The sequence below is a fragment of the Mycteria americana genome, chromosome 1 (assembly GCF_035582795.1).
Source record: "Mycteria americana isolate JAX WOST 10 ecotype Jacksonville Zoo and Gardens chromosome 1, USCA_MyAme_1.0, whole genome shotgun sequence".
NCBI lineage: Eukaryota > Metazoa > Chordata > Aves > Ciconiiformes > Ciconiidae > Mycteria > Mycteria americana.
This window is the reverse complement of record NC_134365.1, coordinates 45,535,745-45,552,573: the sequence shown is the minus strand read 5'-3', so window position 1 is coordinate 45,552,573 and position 16,829 is coordinate 45,535,745. Positions and strand designations below refer to the sequence as shown.

At 35.8% G+C, this 16,829-nt stretch overlaps 1 protein-coding gene across 1 annotated transcript in view; it reads left to right on the top strand.

The window, feature by feature from the left end:
- Nucleotides 1-16,829, top strand: part of PPFIA2 (PPFI scaffold protein A2) — a 358,129-nt gene that overhangs the window by 257,858 nt on the left and 83,442 nt on the right. Inside the window, exon 7 of the mRNA XM_075496320.1 lies at nucleotides 12,556-12,672. Coding sequence (XP_075352435.1) covers nucleotides 12,556-12,672 — 117 coding nt within the window. The remainder of the gene's footprint in view (nucleotides 1-12,555; nucleotides 12,673-16,829) is intronic.

Here is a 16,829-nt window from a genome sequence, read left to right as displayed (position 1 = left end):
AAATAAATCTAAACAATCTTAAAGTCTCTAGGTGACAATATGCAGACAAAGAATACAAAATTTCATTTGGGGAAGACTGTTTTTACTCAGAGGGAAATATATTAATGTAATCAGAACAGGAAAATGGATTTGCAGTGCAAATAGCTAAATACTTCATTTTAACCCCAGTAGGATTTTTCAAACCAAATTGTATACCTTAAGCATGGGTAGTTATCAATTAAATGCTTATATACTAAGAGCAACTACATAAAGGCCTAGAGGCACATTATTTTATTTATATTCATTGTCCTGGATACTAAAAATATGTTTTATGTCTAAACATATATATCCATACATAATTATAAACACAGGGTGGATATATATAAAAATATAAAATATCTGTGTCTATATTATCATATATATCATATATATATACACACACACTATGTATATATATTTCAATAACTCATATATTGTTGAAAACAATGAAGATCATGTTTCTGCCAAATCCATCCTCGGCTCTGATCAGCTGGAAATCAGTCCCTGTACTACCAGCGGCTTTTGTATCCTGGTTTGGGTACATTACTAGTGTCTTTGTGAGAGTAATAATGAAAGAATAATAATTTTGCTACTATTTTGTTGAGCTTGGTTAGAAAAAAAAAAGCAAGATAAATTAGTCAGCGGGTGTCAAATACACACTATAATGCAACCATGTAATTGATATTTGTTATTAGTTTTCCATTGTGCTAGCCTCTGTAAAAGACAGTTCTTTCACTGTATCGTATTTCATACAATTTTTGTGACAAATTAAAAGTAGCACATTTTTGTTTACCTCGATAAGGGTTTCTGAAGAAAATGTACTGAAATGTACTTGGTAATCTTCTGTGAAAAATCTTGACAGATATTCTTTTTCATAATAGCAACTGCACAATTGCTTTAAATGACTCCTGTTTACAAAGCGTTGCCAGTACACCGTAGAAACAAATGGTGCATGCTCTAGGCTACGTGCAATAGCACAAGACAGTTATTTACACAGTAACACTTAATTTGGTTAAGAATTCGTAATGAAGCAAAGGAGACTAATAAACCCTATTGCCTTATTACCAGCCTAAAATGTTAGTGTATTATTACACTTAAAGTATAAAAATGACTGCTGATCCAGGCACTTAGTCTTCAGAAGGAGTCAGGGCTCAGTGACAGTGGAAACGGATGAGCGGTCCCCTGCTGCAGCCAGCTGAGTGCCACGGCTGTGGGCTACCCCTGGACCACAGTACCCTTGTCATGAACAGAAGCGACCTTCGCAGGCATGTCAATAAAACACTGACGGCCAGGACCTGTCAATAGTTATCACGAGCACAAACCACCAACAGTAAAAGATCACACGTGTGGTTAGTATTTGCATGTTTTTCCAGTTAAAATGATGAATCTGCCACAGATTCAGAGCATCTCCAGTCATCTTTGCATGTTGTCATTCATTATTTGCAGTTCAGTGACATGAAAGCAGAGCCTGAAAGTGCTAGCCACCACACAAGCAGGGTTGCAGAGAGCAGTGCCTACGTCAAGATTATAAGAATAAAATAATCAAGACATACCAGAAGCTGCAGGAGCAAGATGTTTTAGCTTTCTTTGACAGAATTTGAAGCATGGAAGGTAAAGACTTACTTAAACCATAAAAGAACTGTAACTGAGGGCTGGAGCTCAGTGTACTACCTCCTTCTTTTGCCACAAGGTAAAGACCCCCTGACTTTTTAAGTTACCTGTCTTTTACAGTGCTCCTCTGATCAGCTTAAAAAGTGTTGCTGTAAATCTGAATGTATGTTCTCTTGCAGAGCTCGCTAGCGAATGCTGGATTTCTAGTAATGACAAGGCAACACTTCTGGGCTGTTAAGGAGTAAGAGTGTAGAGATGCTATTTCAATTTCCACTTATTTAAACTCCACATACCACAAATGTACGAGATTTGCTTTCATTAGGCGTATACTGTCTAATCTCCAAGGGTTATAAAGTCTCCCTCACAAGGATGATTTCACCTTAATGAGTATTTCCCTATAGCAATGAAAGCTAAACAGCAATGTTAATAAAAGATCAACAATCTCAAAAAGGAAGGAAGAGAAGAATTTGTGATGTAAAAATGTTGAAAATATGTATTACTCATAACTCCTACAGGTTTTTTCTTTGAATAAAGTAGTATTTTTCTTGACATGTCAGGACATGTTTTAAAGGCCTCAATTGTTTAAAGTTTCTGGAAAGTCAACACTTAAATAGCAATAAAATACACTGAAATCCAGGCAAATGTGAAATAAACCTAGCTGAGGTTGTCAGTCAGACATGAACATTTAGTTTACAAGTGAATTTCCAGAGTGCTACAAAAGCCGTGCTTGCAAATTTGTCTGATTCTTTTTGTTTTAAGTAGTTGAATGGGAGAGAAGACAAAGTGCTAAGTTAAAAAAAAAACTTTTATGTTTTTTTCTTCCCCCCAAGTGAGTCCAAAGTGCATTGTTAGTGCTGAAGGTTTCATTCCCCACCTTCCAAAGTTATTTTTGCAATCTGGAAAGGCTTTTTTTCTTTTCTTTTGTTCTCTCAAAGTGTGGCTAATGTTGATTACAATGCCGTACGGTCCATAGTTATTTTAACTCCTACCTGTTGTGAAAATAAAGCTCTACGTCCATATTTGTGCTTTTAAATATAACTGGTTGCAAAGCTCAGAGCCCACATTGCATTGCTGAATGGAAAAACTAAAGTGTTTCAGCATTAAAGCCATCTTCAGGGAGATTAATTTTTATCTGTTGTTAGACGACTCTGTATGGATTTATGAGAAGTTTGATTTATGAAGTCAGAATGTGCATTTATGATCATCTGAAGAGCATCTTGCATTCACTCTCTCAAATGCTATGTATATAACCAGTCATCAATCCTACGCAGTTCATTTGATCATGATACAGAAATGTACTGAGATTTTAGCTACCACTCCAGGAAGAAAGATCCTCCCCCACCGCAAGCCAACACCACACTTGTCCATGAGTTTTTATGAATTTCATTTTATACATGGATAGCTCCAAAATTCTGTATTTGCTTGTCTGTTGGGGAAGAAAAAAATCTGTTTCTTGCCTTAATCCCTTCTTTATCCCATCTACTGAAGTCAGACACTTCAGTAGATGAGAAGGAATTTCCATTATTAGACAAGTTTGTGAATCTTAGACTTTCATCTGCTGTTGTCTAGTAAAGAATGGTGAGGTGGTTGAGCCACACACACCACCTCTCCCCCTGGCTTTTCAGGAACACTTTGGTGGTCTTATTACTGGACCGTCTCCCTAGTACATGTTTCATCACCGTTATTCAAAGATGAGGCAAGCTCCCTACTTGGGCTCTTCGTTTGATCAATGTAGAAAATGAAGCCAATCAGAATTTGTGACTCAATCCAATTGATCGCTGGAAATAATTAAAACATTGTCGATCTTTATGACAGGCTAAGAAAGTCATCAATAGTGGATGACTAAATAGAGTTGGTTCGGTCATGTTGAGTAGTATGTAAGTTTTTACTTGGACAAGGAAGTCTTGTGAGAGTTTAAATGGCAGGTGTCAGGATGATATCTGCCAAAACCACCTAAGCCAGTGCACTGATTTACGTATTGACATTCAAATAGGTCTTGTTGCAGTGCAATCAAGCTGCTAATCCTGAGATCCTTTGTAGTGCTCCAAGTGTGCTGCTTCAGGGCAGCTAGCACTCGGTTAGTACCTCTGCTTCTCACCCCGAGCGCTTGTGATCCAACCGCTGTCCTGCGGGGCCTGTGGTTACATCCACTTCTGTGCTATTTAGTGGAAGACCCTGTAGCCTGGCACGCGCAAGGCTTCCTCTGGGATCCTGCGAACAGTGACAGCGTGATGAAACTTAGAAGTGGTTTCTTTCATGCAAAATATGATTTAGTGTGCCAAAAGGTGCCATGTCATGATTTTGCCTTTCCTGCCTCGTTTCTTATCTCATTCCAGGGCACACAATACAACATAAACAAATACACAGGGACACGTGCAATACTCATATGCATGAATGTAGAGGTTTCCCCCAGTTCTTCAGGATGTATATTTTAGGCATTTTTGAAAATAGGACTGTTCAATTGGAATATGTTTAAGCCTAGAAATGGCTACTCTTCTTGCCAGAACAAATTAAAAATCTTAATAATGTATCTACTTTCAGGCAAAATTTAATTGCTCATTCAAAAAACTTGCCACTATACTGAAAAAACAGATTTCCATTCAAATCTTTGCATACTACTTTGACTACTCCTAAACCATCACATTATAACACCTATACAGATTCTTGTTCATGATTTCCTGAGTGCAAAGTCTGTTGTGCAAAGTTATCAGTGATTTATTCAGTGATGTGAGTAAGTGTGAAAACATATGCAGGTAAGTGTATACTATGGTACGCTGGAACTGCTATAATTTGGCAATCATGAGGCTGCAAGTGATTACAAAGCAGCGGGACAAGAAGGAGTATAAGCTGGAAAGTGGGGGATGGAAAGACTTTCAGGCAGCACTGTGACAATTTGTTTTGCCTTTGGTTTGTAAGTTGCATTAACTTTGTAGACTGGAGGAATCTGCTAAGAAACTTCAAATCCCCAGTAGATTTTTCTCTGTACTTGTATAACATCCCTTGCCCCTGTAACAGAGAATGCATTTCTGCACCTCAGGTACCACAGTTCCTAGTCTTGCATCCTACATGCAACTGTGCTGAAGTGGTAACATGTGAACAGCAGCTCCTGGGCACTTGTTCATGCTGCTTCTGATATTCTGCTGATAAACTCAGACTGAGGATGCAGGCATGAATGTCTTAAAGTACTGCAGCTAAATCTGTCACATCTCAGCTGACAGAGTCATTAAAATTGCAGTAAAAACTGAAACTACCCAGTGGGATTCTGATTAAATATTGAAAGTCTCTTTTGAACAGGATTATTAAAAGATTCCTTTTGACTCATGGAGAAATACAATTAAAATTAAGATTTTGACATATCTGAGGTTTTTATGTAAGTCCTGTTCTTACAATTTACAGCAGGTATCCGGGTGACCCCCACTGAATGAGATGCATCTGTCCTAAACCTGCCCTCAGGAGCACATAAAATCTCATATAATTGTCTTAGTTTGGTTAAAATGCCCTTCCCCTCATGAAAAAATCTCATTTTATAATCCCTGTTTTTTACTCAGATTCAAAAAAGGATCAATTTGTTTTTCCTGAAAAGATTTTGCAAGTGTGCATCCCATGCCATGTTTTTCCTCCACCAAAGAGTGAAAGAAATATAGTATATTGTTTATGCAAGATCCTGATAATACAAACTGCTGACTACCATTATAATTCCTTTCAAAAGTTACATATAAAATGTCAAGAAAATGTATGTGCATTTCTGGCCCTATAACTAAAATAAAATATTAATAATGGCAAATTTATTGTACAATTGAAACAATTTCAATCACCCTATTTAAATAACTCTGAACTCTCTAACCAGTGGCTTCTGAAAGGCTGCGTTGAGGTTAACATAAATTAGAAATATAACTGGAAAAGGCTATATTTATGTTTATAAATCAGGATTTAAATTTCCATTGAAGCAGAAGGAAATCACCTCAGTCTCTAAGCATCCTTTTTTCCCCATCTACACTTATTATTTACCATATAAAATGATAGACATTGATTAAAGCTTAACACAAGCTATCCCTGTCAAAAATTAAAGCAAAGTCAGAGGTGGACCAGGAGTCTGAATTATGTTCTCAGTAGACTGAAATCTGATATTTAACACTGTTTAAATATAGACTGTTATGATAGAATAATGTAGGAGGACATCCAAGTAGGCAATTTCACTGTTCTCTGTAAGACTTACATAAATAAGAGCTGGATGGAAAACTGACACAATGTAGCCACAAGAAGTTTGGTTCAGCATACTAACCATGTAAAGAGAAACACCTTCTTGATAAGAAGAGTTTAAACAAAAAGCCTTCTGGATCTGCCAGCTATAGCAAAGTAAAACATGGTTATCAGTGAGTTTAATTGCCTAGGACAGATTTGTTCCAATGTTGGAAGATTAAAGAAACAAGTTCAGTGGTTTAAGGTAGGGCAAGTTTATATAAAATAGCTTTTCAAAAGCTTAAAATAATTGTCTTCCTTTAATGCCGTACATTTTTGAAGTGATCCAGGTTCTTACTGTTTTTAGGGGACTGGCTAACATTAGATATGTGTGTTTAGAGCCTCTGTTAACAAGAAAACATTATATTTAACTTGTTCTAACACCATTTAAATTAATGATAAATTAAATAATTTTGAAGTAGAAAATCAGAAATAATTAAGTAAAAATAATTTCCTACTGTTTTAAATATTAGAAAGAATCCTACAAAAAGAAACCTCTGTAAATGTTTGGCCTTATAGATTTATGAATTAAATTAAATATCTTTAGATCTCTACATACTGTAAGGATTTATTCAATGGAAAGCAAAATGAAATCAAGATTATTACAGTAATTACATTTAAATCCTTTACTGCCGGATGGTTTTAAATATAATTTAAACAGCAAAAACATTAAAGAAGAAGTCAGCAGAGAAATCGATTATGCAACTATTTTAAAAGTTAGAATAGGATTTTATTTAGCCCACACAGAGGCCATATACTTTTGAAAACATATAACTAACATATAACATCTCACACTGTGAGAATGGAAGTGTGCATCCATAAGGTAACTGGAACAGTTTTCCCCACCGCGTCTGAGAAGTGGGCAGGACCAGATTAGTGCATAAGACCATATTACAGGCATGCTTTTTACTTCATAACTTGAGTTATTTCTGGAATTTCTTCAGTCCTTTGATGCTATTTATTTTGCTTAAATTTAGGCGTCATAATGGGAGCCTCTAGTTTAAGATAATCATCTGTTTTCCCTTCAGTCAGGAGAAAAGATATGCATGTTGTTCATCCCACCTATTTCAGACATAGAAGACCCGCTGGCGATGTTTCTCTCGCCAACGTTTATAGAAGGCATCAGATAACCACTTTAATCTGAGCGTTCCACGTTTTGCCTTTTCAGTTATCCTGCTCTGTGCCAGACAGATAAGTTCAAGATTTTCAGCTCGTTTATTGTAATTCTGCCTTAAGTCACTGGGTAATACAGGATGCCAAAGGCTGAAACTTAGCATTTTTGCTCCAAGTAGACTACGGTCTGTGCTGGCGTCAGATATGGAGAACTCCCTTTTTACAGAACAGCAGCACTGGGAGCAAGGCCGAGGAGCCAAGATTTCACGCAAAGGAAATTGTTATGTTTAGGAAAAGTACCCAGAATACTATCCTTGTAATTTACAGTATATATTTACAGTATGTAATTTACAGATATACATTGATAGGAACAACAGCTTCTCCCTGAGGATGTCAGAACGCTGTCAGGGAAAGCCTAGCAGCGAGGGTGTTATTTTGTCTGGTCCCTACCTAGTCAATCTTCTCTGATTCACCCCAAATCTTATCAGGTAACACCACCAGCGATCATCTCAGACTTCCAAACCCTGAGCCTCCCCGAGCTTTCAACTACAAAATCATTTTCCCTGTCTAAAGTTATCATTCTTCCTTCCTGTTGTCAGCCCTACTTATGGACCAAATATCAGCATGAAAAAGGAAGAAGGTATTTTGAAGGAGAAAAGGAAAAGGAAAGGTATTTTGTTCCTTTCCACCAGCCTGGAGGGATTTCAACTTAATATTTGAACAGGGAACAGGGAAATATTTTCATACATATTTATATCTTATATCTAAACCACATCTGACAAGTTTTTTGGTGTTTTGTAGGTTTTGTGCTGCTTTGTTATTGGATTTAAAGTAATTTGATCAAGAAAATAAATTAATTCAGGCTTGTACTTACGTGTCTGGTTGCAAAGTAGCAGTCATCTTTCGTTTAGCACGCGCATGCGAAGAAGCCCAAAATACAGGGCAAAAAGCAGTCAAAATGTCACACATCTCTTGGAACAAAACCATAAGGCGTTGAAGAATGCTGATGCTTTGAGGGAAAGTCTGGCAGTGAGCCAGTTACTGCTCCTAGGAAATCTGATAAAAGCTTTTCCACAGATGCTCGAGATATGTTTATCAGGAGTAAAGAGATGGGCCCGAAGTTCTGTAAATGTAAAACAGATTCTTGAATGACACTAGACTGAACAGACCAACAAGTGCTTAATAAAAAAAATGGATCTATAGTTGTGTAATAAAACAAGTGTACTAAATTGGTAGTTCCGTTTATTGCTGTTATGGGTAAGTATATTATGTATTCATAATAAAGCTAATTATCTGAAGCCTGAAACTGTAATGAGATAACGAACGGCCACTCAAACGATTGGAAGTAAAGAACTGATTAAGTTTTAGCAGCAGAGGTACACAATCACTTAGGATTTTATATGTTTAGGAATGGGTTCTGACCTCACACCTCTCAAATAATTTTAAATTAATTATTATTTTGTAAAATGCCATAAGTAAACATGTGGTTGGAAATGCTTTTTCCTGCTTCATTTTATGTCTTATGAGAGACTTGGCACCATGAATAAAGTCGTTGCATCTTTATGAATAGTTTGTGTGTTCCAGTTCATTTTTATTTTGTCCAATGAGCCCAGTTCAAATGTTGCCATTTTTTGTGTGCTGATTTTTCCTCTCCTTTTTGGTTATCCTTCACAGTTTGGTAGTTTTTGCAACTACAATGTGCATCTTTTCTTTCATTTGTATGTCTTAGTGTCCTATTACGGATAGAAATCAGACTGTTTCTCTTACTAAATACATGGAATTTATGTTATTGCTTACTGATTTATAGTCTTGTGTAATCTTTATTCATTAAGAAAGTATTTTCTTATTACATTGTCCTTTTTCACTAGCATGAGTGATGGGTATGGTTCTATAATATCAGGTACTTCTTCAGATCAGTTCTGGCTTATGTATGGGTATCCTGTTCTATGGTGTATTTTAATATTTGAAATTAATATTCCCTTAACACCTGAATTCAGGCTACTATTTTCAAGTGTACAGGCATGAGATGTAGATTTGGTCATTTATGGAAGTGAAGACTAGTTATAATTTTGAATCTGAATTTTTGAATCCTAACTTCATAAAAAACATATGATTCAGTGATGTCTGTAAATAATGTACACAAATCCTACTAAGATTTTGGAGGGAATTTATGTTGGTAATATAGTAGGGATATTTACCAAAACTGTAATTCAGAAAGCTGGGCTTTAGGAAAGTTGAAGAGATTTTAGAGTTGAGACAAAAATCTAGAAGTTGTGTAAGGTTATGTTCAGAATGATTATGGCAGAGTGGGGCTTTAGAAATTGTGCCGCTTGTTTCTATGTACCTTTGAAATCCAGAAAACAGAATCTAAATAGATGGAAGTTCTTAAAAGTTTCAGTGTTACAAAATTGTCCCTTGTCAGTCACAAAAACTGACTACCAAAGTGAGAAGAATGTTGAAGACCAACGTGCCTGTGAAAAGAGAACAAACTAAAGGAGCATTTTTTTAGGTTATAGGATATTTTTATGGGCTTAAGCCATAAAAGTTAGAAAGGTCCAACTAGAAAAGTAATACTCTACATTTTAAATCTTCTTAAATTCACAACCGTTGTTTCATTTTTCTCAATCAAAAAGCAACTTTTCAGTTTAGCTGACTGAGCTTGGCAAAGTTAGCAGGGAGCCAAATTTAGACTTGCAACAGGAAGCTATCTTTAGACTTAACTATGGAGAGACTAGCATCTCTGCAATTTTACGCTCACTTCAGATTCGAGTCACATTGAAATGTGTTGCTGTGGTCCAGGTCAAATCTTGACAAGTGTGCTAAATAGGAATATAATGTCTGTGATAGCAATTTAGAAGAGGAATCTAATCATTTGAGGTCCACAATCAGAAGTTGGTAAGAAAAAAAATATGTGATATATTTGATCATATTTTTGCATATATTGTTTGGACTTGAATGTTTAGGTTGATTGTCCAGTTTTGGGTACAACAGTGGTAAATACAACAATGGAATTTATGCACGTTTATTTTCTATTAATCTGTCTTTTAATTTTTTAGATTTTGTTTTGGTTTTAGCAGATATGACTCCATCCTCAAGAATGTTACCCTTTACTTTTTCAAAAGAGAACTTAGCATGAAAACCATTAAGAATCAAATCAAGAATTATTACCTTAGAGGGTTAAATAGTATGTAGGTACTTGGAAAGCTGTCTGTAGATATGTTTTGTGGTAGATATGTTGTTAGATATCATAAACATAAAAACATCAATATAAGAAATAGGTATTTCTCAAAAGTAATATTGCTGAGTTTTATCTATGTTGAACAGTTTCTTACCTAGATCTGTGCTATTATCACTGTCTGCTGTTGTCATGATCATGAGAATTTTAAGAAGATTCAGAGGCAACCTAGGAAAAAATTTAGAGTCATCTGTGTCTTCACCTTCGCCTATTTCATCATCATCATCCATTCAGATGTGTTTTGGCCACCTGTATAGAAAGTTACACAAATTGTTCAGTGATTAAATTAGCATGTTTGCAAATAATCTGCACATTATTGAAAGTTGAAGTTAAATAAGAAATAAGTAAATAATAAACATGAGTGTGATAGCAATTAAAAACCTTTTGCTTCAACAAACTGAAAAGTAAAACTTCATCTTTATTTGTAAGACGCAGGAGAGTTTCCATGCTTCCTTATGAGCATTAATTCTGCCTTAATTTATTCATTAAATGAAGAAGAGAGAACAAGTATGAAAGCAAGTTAGCTGTGTGGTTCTTCATAACAGCTCTGTTATCTGACGAGTACCCTAGAGCTGAAACTTTTAAGACATGCCAAACTTCAAACTCCGTGTTGTTCCTGTATATAGTTACTCTGCATTCATTACAGTAATCAAACCATTGAAACAGTAAGCTTTAACAATGATGGATTTTTGGCAAAGAAATTGTTCCCAAACATTCAAAGATCAAGTGAATCCCCCAAAATAATGTTACACAATATTGTATTCTTTTATTTGCCTTTCATTTTGAAGGGATAGTTTTGGTTTATTTATTTATTTACTTAGAAAGTGATGATCCTAGGATATCTAAAGACCAGCAGAGGCTAAGAAAAAATAAACTATTGTGGAATATGTGATGAAAAGATAAAATTTTGCAGTAGTGTTGCATTTTGGTGAAAAGTTGCCCTCAAGTCTCGGTCTTGGCACTGAAATCAGTGGGAATCACAGGAGTTCTACAAGGGCTGTAAGTTGGAATTTAGTGAGCAGTGAATCAGCCTGACTAATATCACAACAGTTTTCAGCATTTATATTAAGGAAGAGTTGTTTTAAAGTGGTGTTTCCCTGAGATCTCAAATGCTGGTCAGAGCTGATTCAAATGGTCTTTACAATCAGAACTTAAACATAAGTTAAAAAAACACGTTTGAAAAAAACTTTTTTCAAACTAAATTATTCAGATCAAAGTAAATATATTTTAATGTAAATTAAAATTAAATTAAATTAATTGTCCCACAAAATCTTGGCTGCTGTACACGCTTACCAGGTAGTACTGTCTTAAATCTTCCCTCCTACCCCATGCTTTTGTATTCTAGGACAGGACAGTGTTTTAGGGTGTTTCTGACTCAGGATTTATGCAGACACAATACAGTGATAGAAGCCTGTAAATTTACACCAGCTTTCCAAAGATGGCATCTATACATCCTACCAGTGTTCTACTGTGTTTAATACACAATGTTATCCATTCAGTGAATCATTTATTATATGTGCACATGAAAGCAGAACAATACAGTGAGATCAAACCATGCAATTTATCCAAATAAATGTTTTATATTAACCAGATCTTCCAACTTATCATAGTATACCATGTAAAAATTTTTTAGGACCTCAATCTTTCCATCATGTGTATTGTCTGAGAGTAAGCTACAAAGTCGGAGAGAAAGCAGCTTATTTTCCAGTAGCTCTGTGGGATTTTTAATAGCACTACCAATAAATAAAACAATATTTTTAATACAATAAAACCTACTTGTATATGCACTAAAATAGTCAATGAATACCACAGTACAGGACTTTTTCGTACATGTTTTTCTTAACAAAAAACACTTAAAACGTATGTTGCAGTTACTAACAGATGGGAAGCTGACAGAAAGCTAGCACTTCGTTTTACATCACTTGGTTTTGATTCATAGCCTTTTGGCACTGTTTTCCTATAACGCCAGTTTGACATCCATTGTGTTCTATATGAAAGAACGTCTTGGTCTTGCAGTGTTACAAAATCAATGCCTAACAGCTCTTTCATCTTTCAAGCTTAGAAAAAAAAAAAAGTACCCTAGTACAAAGTAAGCATACAAGATAAAACAAGACAATGTTGACTATCCTGTCATTTATAGGTTCCTTTGTATCCTTAATGGCCTTTAGTCATCATTAATATGTTTGGTTTTTAAACTTCTCTGCATGTATAGACATAATTTTGCAAATGCTACAAATGGCCAACATAGGATCGGAATGTTAATAGATTTAACAAATTGTCTGCTCAGTAGTTTTTGGGTTTCTTACGTATATTGACCACTTATTTTCTTTCTTTTGCAGATTGTAGCTTTGCGTGAACAAAATGCACACATTCAAAGGAAAATGGCAGCTGGTGAAGGGCCTGCCGAATCAGAGCATATTGAAGGAATGGAGCCAGGGCAAAAGGTTCACGAAAAGGTATAAAAAGTTAGTTTTCATTGGATCACACAATCAATATGAGAAATAATCAGGTGTAAGATTTTTGTAATGTGAGTATTTTATGGGACTTCCCTTTAGAATATTGTCTGCCTACTGGAACTAGTATCAAAAAATGTGCTTGTTTAAATGGAAAGGAAATGCAAATGGGCAGGTCCTTGCTTTTTGATAGGGTATTGAGTTAGACCCACAGCCTATAACAAACTTTTCTCGGAATTTTTTGCGTAATGCTACCATTAAGGATGCTATATCCTGCTGAGTGATCCTCTGTACGTCACACAGAGAAGAGCAAGGTGCAGTGGCACATACATGCGAAAGAGTATATATGCAAAACCTGCTGCCAAAATAGTCCATAAGAGGAGGACAGAGACCTAAAAACTAGAAAAAATAATTTTCCTCTGTGCTACCTATAGATACTCTTCAAATTCATGTCTGATTTCATATAGGGAAAAGTGAAAAGCATTTTACTTACTTAGCACTCTTTCAATGTGAAATAGGTATATAGAATTTAGGCTAAGTATTTGCTGCTTAAGGCTGAAAGAGAAAAAAAAGTAGAGAACATCTGATATAGAAAAAAGGTTTTCTTCTAAGCCTTGGTTTTCCAGATTGATAAAAACCAGGTTGCATATCTTCCTCTCTTGCTTTACCGCTTTTAAATTAAGTTGAAGCATAACATAACATTTGGCAGACAGCTGAAATGAGTAGAGCTGCTTCTTGGATCGCTAATTGTGCATTTTTGTCTAATGGCATGTGATGAACAGTGGCATAAATCATACTTATAAAAAATAACACTCATCATTACTTATTTATTTCATAGGCAATCCAATTTACAAGGACGCACTTGCACTGCAAGCATTAATTTTACATGTTTTGTGTTTTATTTTATGTGTGTATTTTTCTTTGAGTAATCTATGTGGTTGAGAAACATACAGTAAATAAATACTGTTCAGCTACTTTCTAATTCCTTGCAAAATCTTACTCTTTGACACATCTGTGAAATTTTGTTAAAACAGTGAACATCCCACTCACTTGTGCTTTTAAATACAACCACACTGCTTAGCTAAAAATCTCTAATTTTCCACTTTCTTTGCAAGCTATGTCTTCTGCTTTGAGCCATTGGGTTTATTACTTATAAGCAGAACTAAGTGGAAATAAGAGTATTTGTCCTTTAAGAAATCTGCATATTTAAATATTAATGAAAGAGGACTGAAAGCCAAAGTAACACGTTATCATTTTATATGAAATATTTCTAGAATATTATGTCCAGAAAACTTCTATGCTTCATAATCAAAACAATGTAAGTTGATCTTGTTAAGTTGAATTAAAGGCTTGCGCTTACTAATTTTTGCTCCTTATAGTAATGAAAGCATACTACATAGGAAGTTAATAGGAGGCTATATTGACACCAGGTCAACCAGTGCACTCTAATTCACATCTTCTGCACTAGCTGCTCTCTACCTTTCTACTATTACCTTAGTGCCCACCATCAATTCTTCCTTAGCTTGTGAAGAGAAGTCCCCACTTTGTAAAATACTTCAGCTTAAGCCCAGACTCTAAGCATTAATTTAGAAAATATTCCTTCAACTTCAGCAGTAGGGATGGAGAACAATAAGCTATGAGGTAACGGTTTGCACCCTCTTATAATACAGGAGATCAACGTTCAGTTTCAGTCAGAGTAGATCCTACATTTTAGGTTTCCACTTTGTGGCTGATAGTCACAACAATTGTATAGGTAAACCTTCAGCAGTACCTTCAGGAAGTCACCATATTAATCGTGCCTATCTTCTTGGACTTCCCAGGAGATACACACCTGGTAAAGTCTACACAAACATTGAAGTAGAGCTTGCCTAGGTTCCCAGAACAGGTAGTCCCAAATCAGTGTAGTCAATTAGAGGATCCCTCAGATAAAACTTACCTACAGTAGGAGTTAGCCAGCATAGCTACCATGGAGAACATGTTAACTGGACTGTTTTCTGAGATTTAGGTGTGTCAAAGTTTAACATCTGTTTTGAAGCTAGAATAACTTCTTGTGTGTTTAGGAAAAAGATGTCAACATAGATTTCAGCTCATTTGTAGTATCAGTACTGAATGATTACTCTTGGGGGAAAAAAAGATAATCTGGCTGCATTGTACAGCAACACAAATATTTTGCATTACTGCAATGCTTAGAATAGGTGCTGAAAGAAGTTATTAAATACTTTTAAGCTACTTCCTCTCAAGAGGATTGAAAGAATAGTTGAAGAATTTTTCTGGGCCATTCATTTTCTTATTTGACAAATCTTCCAAAAATGAGACATTGCCAGAGAACTGAAAAGTTTATGTCATGCCAATAATTAAAACAATATGACCAAAGTTGCATTAGTCTGTTTATCTACACTGATAGCAAAATTATGAAAAAGCTAATAGTGAAAATTAAGAGTTAAAAATAAAACACTTCAGAACCTGAAAACAAAAGAATGCTAAAATGAGAGTTTATACATTTTATACGAAGTAGTTTATGTATATGTTTTTTAATGAGACAAAAAATCTGGTTCAAAAGGAAATTGTTCTACCATACCATAAATTGATTTATATAAAGCAATGGCTTAGTACATAGTAATTTTTTTTTTAATGAGCAGTAAGGGAAATCAAGCTAGTTATCTTTAAGAAATAGAAATCTTATTAATGGTGACAGGTATGGTAATGGTAATCATAAATGGAGACTCATTACCAAGTATAAATGAAACATCTCAAAAGAAAATAATGGTAAAATAGAAGTAATGAGCAGTATTAACTGTGAATATTTATTACTTCACCAAAAAAAAAAAAAGCAAAGGAAAAATTCTAAGAGAAAGAGTGAAAGGCTTTTAGTTATGATTTCACAAAATTCCAAACTTTGTAAGACATCTGCTGTAGGAAAGTGTTAGGGATTTCAACACAGAATTATCCTGATTTAAAACAAAAAACCAAGAAGGAGCTTCTTGGGTCTAGCTTTTTGTGCCTGGAACAGACTGCAGATTGCATTGTGAGTTGCTTGCATTGGCAGGTGGATGCCAGGTCACTGAAGAGGTAAGGTCACGCGTGTTTTGTAGTGGGGACCTCAACTAGGTACATTAAAATTTCTGCTCTACGACAATAAAGCTTCTAAGCTGTATCACTCAGGCAAGAGAAATTTAAAAGCTAGCAAATACAGAAACTTACAAAGAGGCCAACTTGGAGAAACAGAAAAGCTTTACAGGACTTTGAAAAATTGTTTAAAAAAAAACCTGACGCAGATCACCTGCTATGGGAATTAAGATGCAACTATTTCTGTTATCAGATATTCTCCTACCTAGATCTGTGACCACCGGACACCACTTGCTGCCATCCCAATCCTTCACTTGATCTGTAAGGACCATAGCCTGATTTCCCCACAAGTGAAGGCCAGGAAAGGCAGAATTCCCAGTGAATAAAGTGCCCATTAGGAAATCTATTAGGAGGCAGGTAGGAAAACTGCAAAGGTGGGACTGAACAGCATTAGAGACCAAGATTATATCAATGGAGGATGCGTGCAGGGATGTTAAAGGAAAGAAGGTGGGCAGGTGTGAAGCTCTGCAGTGGCACAAACAGCGAAGTAGGAGCTTGCCATTCAGCAGCAGGGTAGTTTATGTGCACTTCTCAATACTGATGGTTTCCCCTCTGAAACAGCCAGCAGTAAGTGACAACAGATCAGCCCCTCTTGACAGTACGAGCAGGGTCTATTGACTACACCTGATGGACCTCTGGGGAACCTTGAGTGCAAGGTGTTAGTAAAGGATTACCAAAGTTCATCTGCTGCCTCAGATTACTGCACCAGCAGGACTGCAGGAGGTTATTTATCCTAAGCAAACCCAAAATTATGATGAAGCTTTGTGACAAGAAGGATTGGTGTTCTCATCAGTCCTTGAGTCCTTGATAAGCTTCGTAGCTCAGAAAGAAAGATACATTGTGGAGATGAAAGTGTGGCTGTGCAGGTGGTGTTGCCAAGTGATCTTTGGTTTTCTCAGCTCAGGAGCTGATGGGCAAAACCAGACTATATCATGTAAAAGCACGAGTGTCTTTGACCAGTGGATTTCTGCTTTAGTGAGAAAGATTAAAAAAAGGAAGCCCATAGATGCATTTCACCACAACTCTTAGGCTGG